This window comes from Paralichthys olivaceus, chromosome 22 (assembly GCF_024713975.1).
Source record: "Paralichthys olivaceus isolate ysfri-2021 chromosome 22, ASM2471397v2, whole genome shotgun sequence".
In the NCBI taxonomy this organism is placed as follows: Eukaryota; Metazoa; Chordata; class Actinopteri; order Pleuronectiformes; family Paralichthyidae; genus Paralichthys; species Paralichthys olivaceus.
The window spans coordinates 2,775,490-2,787,347 of record NC_091114.1 but is presented as its reverse complement, the minus strand read 5'-3'; the positions used below and the strand labels follow the sequence as shown (position 1 = coordinate 2,787,347).

Genomic DNA, 11,858 nt, shown 5'->3' with positions numbered 1-11,858 from the left:
TGTATTGTCTTTGTTGTTTTTTAAAAATGTCTTATATATAAGACCGGGATCGAACCACAGTCCTTCTGGTAAGCGGATTACCAGCCACAACCATCCCATATTTATCTATCTATTTATCTGTCCTTCAAATTTATACTTGAGTTATGACTGTCAGCGACTAGGGGGCGCTAGCAGGGTTTAAACATAACCCCTTTAACTAAATGAAAGACCAATGATTGTGTACAAACAGGTCTGTAGTCAAGTGACCAATAGGCAAATCATGACTGTGTAGCACAGACAGTCTGTACCCTGGTGCGTGTATGTGCACAAAGTGTGTGTGTGCGCGCGTGTGTGTTTAAGTGCAGTAAACCCTCACACAGCTTAGAGCCATCACCATGAGGTATTGCGACCAGGCCCACCCCCCTGACTGGGTGGATTTCAGGGTGACACATTACAGCTGGGAGTAGTCATATCAGTCACATGATAGCTATGCTGAACTAAAGCTCCATTGACTAGATTTGATTAAAACAGGAAATAAACAGACTGAGGCTTAGGTGTCCCAATGTCCCAGATTACCTAACATTTTATTATATTTTATAATTATTGGGCGATTTTTTATATCATGAATGACTGTTTATCAATATTCTATTCCATTAAAGTATGTATTCTACATTTCTACAAAATACGGAATTAATAATTGATATTTGATATTTGAATGTACGTATCTAATGTGAACAGTATATTGTGGACACCTTTTCCATGCCATTTCCAATCTCATCTGAGGCTTGTTTCTTTCATTTAAATTTGATTCAAGAGAGGATTATCTTTGGGCCATAAGGTAAAAACAAATATATTCCAAGATAAAAATCATTGTAATGTCACAAGAAACAAAACTTTCTAATATTCTCTGGGATTAAAGTCACAAATTTACATAAAATCAGTGTGTGTGAGTCAATAATTCCTCCTCATGTTTTCATCTGACAGTTGACACATCATTAGGCGTGCAGCTGAGCATGAGCAGGTTTTAAGTGTCTACCATCTGACTTGTAGTTCTGAGACTAAACCTTTAACTCCAGCTGAACAGGACTATAGAGGTGGAAACCTCTCAGTGGGGTTTCTGATTGTGAGCAGTCTGTTGTCAGTAATGTTTAATTAATAATTTAATAATCAATTGGGCGGCCGTGGCTGATGGGTAGAGTGGTCGTCCTCCAACCGGAAGGTCTGCAGTTTGATCCCCAGTCTTCCCCATCTGCATGCCGAAGTGTGCTTGGGCAAGATGCTGAACCTAAAATTGCCCCTCACAGAACAAAAAGGTGCTGGCAAACTGTACTGTAAAGCACCTTGAGTGGTCATCAAGAGAGAAAAAGCTCTCTCTCTCTCTATATATATATTTACAAACCATTTAATACGTCCTACTGGCACAAGGTCTAGTGGCAGACCAAGATTATAAATCTCATTTGGCCTGAAACGCCTCAGGGTTCTCCTGGAAAACATTGCTGGGCCGTCTGGACTACCTTCCTTAACCTGGTGTCACTACGACCAAACCCAAAATGCAGAAAAATGGAATTTCAGAGTAATAACACTGTCCGTACGTTTGACATGGAAATCTGTACTCAGAGGCCACTGCTTGCCAAACGTTTTCCAGAGCTTTCAACCACATCTCAATCTTTATCAGTTAATGGAGCTTTCTGCATTTTTAAGGAATTTTTGGAACCTTAAGATGGAACGTGGCTTATGTGATAACATTGCACATATACGTTCAGGTTTCATCATATCATTTACATCCCCAGATTTGCAGCACCCGCCAGTGAGCAGGTGACAGAGCCAGAGCGAGAGTGTGTGAGGATTACTTCCACCACTTACACTCCCAAAGCCTGCTAATGGAAGAGCCGGCATGGGGCAAGACTGTGCGTGTGTCTTTGAGTGTGTGTTGGGGATTAAAGCAGAAACACAACTGAGTCATGAACAGACATCATACCCAAGATTCTCTTTTCTGATCAGCTTCGATTCTTACAGGGTCTTGGATCTGTATTTTTTCCACAGGTGGGTTATATTCAAGATGAATAATCAGTAACTGCAATGCTGCAAAACATGTTCGCCTCTGAATCCTTCAACACGTTCAGCAACATGGAACATAATTGAGTACATTTACTCAAGTGCAGTTTTAGGGCTTTTGCACTTAAATTGTGTGATTCGATTCTATGCTGCTTTATTTTTTGACTGCACTACAACTCAAAGGGGATTATTGCTTTCTGTACTTTTATATGATTTTTCAAATGAAGTTATTGTCAAAAAGCAGCATAATAATCTTACGAAACAGAACGCATAATTTATCATAGACTCTATTAAGTTTCTGCTCAACCTCAATGGAATATTTTTGTTGCAAGTGCATTTACAGCGGAATAATCAAGCTCTGAAGACGCACTCAGGGTCAGACTGAAAGGAACCATTCTTCAATCCACAGGAGCAGACATGGATCCCCTGCTGTACGAGGAATGAGAAGGTTATAAATCAAACACGCCTTGTGTGGGATCTGAGGTGTTAAATCAGTCCGCTTGATCTCTCCGCAGGAGCTGGTTATTCCAGTCACCCACACACCTACCTCTCATATGAAGTGGAGCGAAAGCCAGAGAGGGGTTGGCTCAGCAAGCGTGAATACATCAATTAGGTTCCATTAGTCCAAGCAGCAGCTGATCCCTGGAGAAGCGCCTCCCGGCAGGGACACTCTCATGCTGTATCTCTGCGTCCACACAGGAACCTTCGCCAGATGATTCTGGTTGGGAGATTATCAGTGGAGGGAACTTGTGTCTGTGGAGGCTTCCCACTGGACACAGCAAAAATATTCAGCGAAGTGGATTTGACTTTTAAAGGTCCAGTGTGTAAGATTAAGGTGAAAGGGATCTATTGGCAGGAATTTAATGTAGAATAATCCTCATGATGTTTTCACTAGTTCATTTCATCTAAATTGTATGAATTGTTGTTTTCTTTACCCCAGAAAAGGCCCTTTATATTTAAATACTTTATATTTACATGGAGGGGACCCTCTCTATGGAGGCCGCCATGTTTTTTACATTAGTCCAGACTGGACAAACTAAACACTGTTTGAGTTTTTATGACAACTGAAGCTACCACAGGTTCATGTTTGGAAGGAGAGGGTGAGGTGAGGGGTGTTCAGCTGCAACATGCAACTTCAACACTCGATATCACAAAATTCTACACACTGTACCTTTTAGACCCCACTCATATTTCCATCAATCAATCAATAAAAATGTTATTTGTATAGTGTGGCAGTTGACCACGGCAGCCTCGACCGGTGTCTTTTAAACCTGAGGCTCAATCAGCTAACAGCTCTCACCTGCCCTGATTGATCCTCTGGTACAGGTGGAGGTGCTCTCCCAGCCCCCCCCCCCTCACTGCACATATAGCCTATACTCACAAATCACAATTTGTCTTGTAGGGCTTAACAAGGTGCAAGACTCTCTGTCCTTAATCCTCAAAAAGAGTAAGGAGATACGACGAAATAAAAACCCTTTTAAACAACGTCGAAACCTCAGAGAGAGCCACATGTGAGGGATCAATCTCTGCAACAGATGCACTGTAAATAACAATATTTACAACCTAGTTGAATGTGGCTCAGCTGTTTGACACAACTCAATGAGGCCTCATCCACCAAGCTGCTGCAGTCAAATACAGAAGCATCCATTCCTGTTAGATTACTGTGAAACACAATCCTGCTTCTGCTCTTTACCTGGGGATCATTACGATGACGGATAAAACTATGGAGTTGTAATACATGTCCATCGTTTCCAAAATCTTTCCCAAGATGTTTCTTATCATGAAGTTATGCTTAATTTGGACTACAAAGGCCCAATATATTCAAGCTGCACTATATTACTCACACACATAGATATCAGTTCTCTAAATATGATTTGTTTCATGAATCATTCCCTGTGAAAATGTTGAAAATGTTAAATTAAATGTCAAAACATGCAATGTTAAAGGAAGTTTAAAGAGATCCTGTATTTGTCCCTTTGTCTGTATTTGCACCAGTTCTGTGGAAATCCATTCAGTAATGTTTGTGTGATCCCTGCTGACAAATAAGAAAACAAACTCTTTCTCAGGTTTTCTACAGTCATTTTTTCTTAAACTTGACATACTGACACTGGGGTTCATGAGTCATGTGATGTTTTTTAAATAATATTTAATACGAGCATGATAGGAGTGCCATTATGCAAAAGTAGCCAACTCTTACTTTAATTTTCTCAAAACATCTAGAGTAGAATCTTTACCCTGTCTGCAAGTGGGGGTCACCATGAACAAGAGTGAAGAGGATGTTGATCACTGTCTATATTTTCCTACATAATTACCAGCAAATATCGGTGAAAGTATTCGTTTGTTTATATTCATGATATTCATAATATACACCTCACGTTTTTTTAATTTAAATATCAAAATAAATTGCACAAATAACTTTGATGTTTGTTTTATTGTTTGACAGTGAAATCAAGATAAAGTGCTTCATGTCATCTGTTAATGTTCACAGCTGACATTAGCAGACGACCTCAGCATCCTCCCACATGTACACGAACCATGTGTCAAGTGAACAAAGATGGAAATTGAAGGATTCCGTATTTGAAAAGAAAGCGTCTCTCTGCTTCGTCCTCCCAGTGTTTGTTGAGCCGTTAGTGACTCTTGCTACCGATGTCCAACATGGCCTGCAACTCTCCAGGCTCGTATCCCAGCAGGCCTTGCAGGTTGCAGACGAAGCGGTAGACGTAGCGCTTACCCGCCGTCTTGCGTATGATGTTTTTGTCGTAGTAGTAGCGCAGACCGCGACTCAGCTTCTCATAGTTCATCTTGGGTTTGTTCTTCCTCCGGCCCCACAGCAGCGCCACCTTAACACCACAAAACAACAACAGGGAACTGCTACATGCTTTTCCTTTACCTCTTCTCAGACGGCAATAAAGTAATGAATAACAGAATTGTACTAGTAAAGTAAATTAAATGTAGTAATCGGAACACAGTATTGTTGAAGTGATTTATTGGTTAATTCAGAACAGGATCTTGAATCAAGTTTGGCCCATGTTCCATCCACTAACATAGAGGAGGCAGGACTTATTATCTATACTGCAGTCAGCCACCAGGTGGCAATCAATCCGCTGAGCACAACTAAATAAATCCCACATTTACCTGAACCTGATATTGACGTCATTGGACTATGAGAACAACAGAAAGAAAATATAAGTACTGTATTTCCCCTCTTGAAATGTTGTGTAAACCCACAGGCATCGTGCAGTTACCTCATCAGGGTCTGTCAGCTTGAACTCCCACCCATCTCCTGTCCAGCTGATACACGACTGACAGCTCCGGTCTGTCAGAAGCTCCAGGAGAAACTGCCACAGCTGAATGGGGCCACTTCCTGTATGAACACGATGGGAAGAATCAGCTGAGCAAATCTGCAACTGACTCTCAATCTGTCCAAGATACAACACATTCGATCTATTAAATGGTCTGTATCTATCTATGTAGATGATGATATCAGTGTTCACCAGTGTAACCAGCGAGGACGGCTGCTGGTATCACAGCTCTGCCCAGGTCGGTTTTGTTGCCGACATAGTCCTTGAAGCTCCTGTGTGTCTGCGGTAAAGTAAAGACGTCTTCAGACATGGTCTCTGCCACGACTGGGTCTATATCCTGGAGCGGAGTGGTCCACGACAGAGCGTCCACAATGTCAGAATCGTCACTATGAACGATCTCCACCTCTGAGTCTGTCTCTACAAATACAGGAGAGAACAGGACTGAAGCAGTTTGTAAGACTCGCAGGTGATAAAATGGAAAACAGCTTGTGGAAGCCACAGTGAGGTTGATACATGAAATGACATATATATACAAACACATTTTCAACATCAGAGTAAGTGTTTAGTGTGGCTGTGGTTCTGGAGTTGGAGAGGGTCGTCCACTAATCAGAAGGTTGGTGGTTGAAATCCTGTTTCCTCGTGTGTGTCTAAATTGCACCTTATGGCTGACAGTGTATATAATATGTATGTTTCTGTAGTTATGGATTTTTTCCACTTCCATTCATATATACACTGTAGCACTGTCTCACTCACACACCACCGGCACAGCCACCAGGAGCAACTTGGGGTTCAAGGACACTGGGATGGAATCGCCAACCTTCTAGTTAGTGGACGACCCACTCTACATCCTGAGTCAAAGCTGCGCCAAATATGAATAGGAGAAAAAGGTGGGGCATAGAGTGGTTTGTAAGGCTGTAAACACGCCACATAAATACAGTCAATTAAAGTTAATATTAATATTATCAAATCATGAAAACATCGAAATTATGAGAACAAATCAAGCGAGGCCTAAGCCCAGAGCAGTTTGGGGACATATAATCCAAATTATGAGCCAATAGAGACGAGCTCTGTAGATCTCAGGTGAAAAGCAGATTTCTATTTTATTGTGATCTTGGATTCATCAGTACAATTCATTCACCACGTGTATGCAAAATGATCAAGGCATGTTTTTTTTATTGTCTTGCCTCTGCCAATGTTGAGTTCTTAGCTCTGATTATTACTTGGTTTGGACAGATTACCACAAAACGTGGTTGAAGGATGGGGGTATGGGTCAGGGAACTAAACTTGGATATGTCAATACCAAAAACTGTCTGAGCTCAACTCAATTTTCAGAACAATTTAACCCCAAAACAGGATTCAGATTTAACAACAGTTTCAGAACCAAATAAATAATAAAATAAAGATTTGAGCCTTGAGACCATCTTGTGACAGTACAGTGCTCAGTACTCATGGGTTGGACATCATCCATCTTCAAACTCGGCCTTCATTTTGACTTCAACCACACACCTGTAGATGTTAAGGCTGACAAAGACACATCGACAAACACACAGAGACACACACACACACACACACAAATACACAGACAGACACACACACAGACAGAGACAGACGGACAGCTGATAAAGTACCTCCATTTCCTCCTGTGTCCTGATGCAGAGCAGGATAGGCCATGTTCCTGCTGGGATCCTGAGATTTGAACAGGTGATAGTCTTGATGCTGTGCAGCCACAGAGTCCAGAGTGTGGAGCTCTGTCCTCTCAGAGGCATCATACTGAATATGGTAACAATGTGTGTCCGAAAGCTCCCGGACATCGTCTGAGTGACAAAGACGACAGGATCATCAACGTTTATTACTATTAATTTATTAATGCTCTTGTTAGAATGTCTAACGATATAGTAATTCACTTTAACAGCAGTATTTATGATAAAAAACATGATTGTTACCTTTGTTGAATCGAAGCTGGCAGTAAGATGGTATCGTGCAGATGGGTAAGAAAGAACTGCAGTCATATTCATTCTCTGCAGAATAAATTAAGATTAAACATGTTTTCAGCTGCATTGTATGATTATTATGTAATTGTCATAAACAATGACATAAAACACAATTAAGAATCATTTAATAGTAATAATAAGAATAAGAATAATAACATGTTCCTATGTTCACATAGGATTTACAATATGAAACAATTAGTAATCGTCATCTTTTGAGTGTGGAATACATCAAATGATAAAACATTTGTAGAAATTAAAAAATGTTATACCGCTAATGTCACATATATCATCATGCATATCAGCAAAGATATACTGGACTGCTTGGAAATGTTAATCTATCAAGTCATGTTTTATTAAATGAATTAATCTCAGATTGCATTATTTACTGTCTCTCACTGAGTCCTGGATGCATCCCGAAATATAAATATAAATATATATATATCATCCTGAATTAATCTACTCCCTTTAATGATAATCATACAATCATACAAATAGAATCAGAAACCACATGGCTCTGGCTGAGGAGGGGGAGTAACAGCAATGTTTAACTCCAGTTCATCAATTAATCCCAGACAGAATAATCAAACCTCTTCTCAAACATCCCACCCTGAACCTGGAGGTTTTAGCCAAAGACAGACCAATATTTAACCTCCTCTTTCTTGTTAAGAAGGTTGTTGCTAGTTGTGCGGCTCTGTGGCTTTCTTCGGAACCATTATGTATATGAAGACTTTCACTCTGGGTGATCATAGCACAGAGACAGCTTTGTCTATAGTCACAAATGACCTTTTTACAGCTTCAGATCAAGGGTTTGTCTCTGTCCTCGTATTGTTAGATCATAAGAAACGAACGATCATCACATCCTACAACAGAGACTGGAACAGTTCATTGGCGTTAAATGAACCAGTCTAAGCTGGTTTCAATATTATATATCAGACAAATTCCAATTTGTTCAAATTAAAGTCATCTGTGCACACCAAGGCTATTCACTGGGTCCCTCAGGGTTCTGTGCTTGGCATCAATTTTATTTACCATATATTTGCTTCCAACAGAAGACACACACTGACAACATGCACGCCTTTGTTACCCATAGACTTGATTATTGTAATTCCTTGTTATCAGGCTCCAGCAGTAAGTCATTAAAGACTCTTGTCCAAAAAGCTGCAACACGTGTCCTGACCAAGAACCGGGAAAATAGATTTCACCTGCAGTAACCTCACCACACTGACTTCCAGTTAAATGGAGAATTCATTTAAAAATTCTCCTCCTCACTTACAAGGCCCTTAATAATATGGCACCAACATACATTAAAGAGCTCATAGAACCACATCACCCAGAAGTTAGGCTTACTTGTCATCCCAAAATTTCTTTAAAAGTAGAGTAGGAGCCAGAGTTTTCAGCTATCAAGCTCCTCTCCTCTCATTCCCAGTTTCAGTTTAGGAGGCAGACACCCTCTCTGTGTTTAAGTCTGGCTTTTAAACCTTCCTTTTGATAAAACATACAGTTAGAGTCCCTTAATCTCTGTCAGAGTTTTTCTTACATATAAATATATTTATACACCTCTCCATTAATGCTCCAGAGTATATTATGATGTACTTAATAAAGTAATATTTGAAAAATAAATATCAATACAGGCCCATGATTCATAGAAAGTATGAATATGGATCTACAGGCCTATCAATACCAGATGTAAAACTCCAAGAATGAGAAAGATCCATTTTACTTTCTTTATATATGACAAAGTATAATATTACTTACTATTACTAACCCTAACCCACTGTTCAACTTAATTTGACTTTTGCTATTTTAATGAACAAATGAATTATATCAGTTTTTGGTCGAACATTGGATTTACCTCTCCTCATGGTCTCCAGATGTTCCCACAGGATCTCCCCTGCGGTGCAGTCGGTTGTTAAGGTCAGGAAATCATCTTGGTCCAGACCACACAGCTCACTGCCCTGCAAGCCCCTCAGGTCCGAGCCCAAGCAGTGGAGTCCGAACTCAGCCTGGCACCAGTCCAGCCAGTGGTTCACCTCCCACTCGGACCACAGGGTAGGATCTGAACACATATAGAAACGTATAAATGTACAGCTTTGAATGTAGAAAGCCTCATCTCTTCAACTCCTCTAATAAAAGCTCTCGCCCCTACAAGTATATTTTTGACTGGATTATTCTGCGCGTGGTTCCATCTGTACCCTGTGGAAAGTGGCGGGTGATTCTCTCCTGGGTGAATCCAGCGAAACTGGCCTTCACTGCCTGGCTGAGGACCTCCTTGCTGGTCGGGGTGAGAGGGGGGACGTCCAGGGTGTCCAGCTCTTGGACAGAATTAAAATATCGACACTTTCATGTGATGGCTCTTTTCCTTTCTTTGTACCATAAACTAAGCAGTATGTATACAATATTCAATATGTTTTTCATTACAACACTTTAGTACTTCCGCAAACACTTAAAATCTTTACGAGCAGTATATAAACAATTAATACATTTTTTACAAGATGATTAACACACTGGATTGTCGTTGTTAACAGATATTTCTTTAATTAATCCATTAGTTGACAGCTAAATCCTGTGAAGTATGTCTAATGTATTTCTACTGAACAGATAATGAATGATGAGTAATAAATAATGATAAAATAATCCTTTTTGTAATCATATTACTGCATGTTTTTCACTGCTGAAGTATTGATTAGAATTAGTTTCAGAGGCAGCAGTCACAAATGCATATTTCTTCCTATTCACATTCTTCTGTGCCTTTATATATTCACACGAAAAAGAAAAGGCTCTTTTAAGATGGCCATTGATTAAATATGATATTATATAATATTATATTATTATACAGTAAAAACAACATATATTTTTGCCATATATTAAGCATTGAACCCTAACTTGCTGTATTTAATCTCGTATAATATTCCAAATATACTGAGTTATTATGAGCTATAAAATAGAGTATTTGTAAAACTGCACCTGTACAGCACTGTAACACTTAACTTCCCCTATTTTGCCTTTATATGCTGCTTTATAAGCTGACGTCAGGAGTTATAGTTATAGATACATACTATAAACACTCATGTCTGCTTTGAACTACATTGTAGTTTGACAGAAACCAGTTATTCCATGTTTACAAACTGTTAATAAATGCTAAATGGCTCATTTTGAAATAAAGTGTTGGCACATTCAGTTTATAAGGTGTACAGATAGAATACCTTAATTAATTAAATGTTTCATTCAGGAATGTTTAAAAGCTCCACTCACTCTGACTGTTTCTATAACTCAATTATAATTTATATGCACCTTATGAAACACTTATATCCTTACAACTAAATTCAAATCTTTTAAAGGGATTATATACTGAAAATGTTTATATGTACTATACAAATAGTAAAGTTTTGTCAATAACATCTACTAAACCTTTTTACTAAACCTTTTTAAACCAAATTATCAATTTGAAACAAGAAATAAAAGACATTTTGAAATAAATAGCAACAATTAGCTGATTTAAGTCGCAGGACACTTAAACACTGAGCAGATGAAGTATAGTCTTACCATAAGTAATGCAGTCCATCCCAGTGTGTGAGGAATTGGGGAATCAGGTGGAGGAAACAGAGACTGGGGACCGAGGGGGAACCGGGACTTTAATACAAAGGATAGGAGGGGACAGGTTGTGACAGACAGCTGTCAATCATGAGTATGTGGGCGGTGCAAGACGACCATGTTTGAGGTTAAATAATAGGGTATTGATTTTAATATTTCAGCGTTTAATACTACAGTATATTTTAGTTTGTTTAGAGACAATGAGTGTAGATCTAACATGTTAACAACTGACTGTATGACATAGAACTTGAATCAGGCCTTTAAAATACAGATACAGATGCAGATACAGATGATACAGACACACTCAGTAAATATCTTATTCAGGAGTTCATATCTGATTTGTTTAGAAACTGCAGCCATGCTTTTTTAACTACATATTTATCTATATATACACTACATCAAACAAAGTCTGTACTTTGGAAGAGCTGAGAAATTTCCATTAGTGCATTTGTCTCTTCTTAATGAAGGCTACATTTCTGACGTGAATGATACAGGCTTCCACACACTGCATTAGGTGACTCATCTGGATGGAGTCTTAAAGTTTGAAATCATTTCAATATAAGTTTACTGTTTGGTTTCTGGGTCTGTGCGCAGACTTAAATGAAACCGTCAGTGTAATCTGCTGTGTGTGCTGCGTGGGAGATGTTCCAAGCCTTTTAGATTCCCATTCATAGTTTTCCAAAATTCCAGGCCATAGATTGTACCGTTCTTTTAATAAACATGTTTTTTCTGTCTGTCTGTATGTATGCTGTTGATAGTCAGTGTTGCCCTTAAATTCGCTTTTGATGAGTTAAACAACGCCATCTGCTGGTGTGTTGTGTGCCCATGCCCTCTCTGGCCTACATCAAGAAACTTCTTCCCCGAGATTCAGACTCTGAGTATTGAACTGTGACATCTTCTCTGTCAGAACCTGCAGAAAACCTCTCAAAAAATTGCTGTT

General features: G+C 39.3%; 1 protein-coding gene across 1 annotated transcript; it reads right to left on the bottom strand.

Moving 5' to 3' along the window:
* Nucleotides 1-4,589: 4,589 nt before the first annotated feature.
* Nucleotides 4,590-10,935, bottom strand: LOC109637609 (protein C-ets-1-like). Its single transcript, XM_069519231.1, has 7 exons — nucleotides 10,871-10,935; nucleotides 9,520-9,639; nucleotides 9,180-9,383; nucleotides 6,965-7,150; nucleotides 5,529-5,753; nucleotides 5,280-5,398; nucleotides 4,590-4,874 (listed from the first exon to the last, which is right to left on the bottom strand). The coding sequence occupies exons 1-7, from the start codon at nucleotides 10,887-10,889 to the stop codon at nucleotides 4,662-4,664; spliced, it is 1,086 nt and encodes a 361-aa protein (XP_069375332.1). The 5' UTR covers nucleotides 10,890-10,935; the 3' UTR covers nucleotides 4,590-4,661.
* Between the last annotated feature and the right edge of the window lie 923 nt (nucleotides 10,936-11,858).

What these genes read in the sequence shown, in the direction of transcription:
- LOC109637609 (XM_069519231.1), bottom strand. An exon ending in CACCCGCCACTTTCCACAGG is followed by an intron (nt 9,384 to 9,519) that starts GTACAGATGGAA and finishes ATATGTGTTCAG; the next exon opens with ATCCTACCCTGTGGTCCGAG. An exon ending in CGTCCTCGCTGGTTACACTG is followed by an intron (nt 5,399 to 5,528) that starts GTGAACACTGAT and finishes GTGTTCATACAG; the next exon opens with GAAGTGGCCCCATTCAGCTG.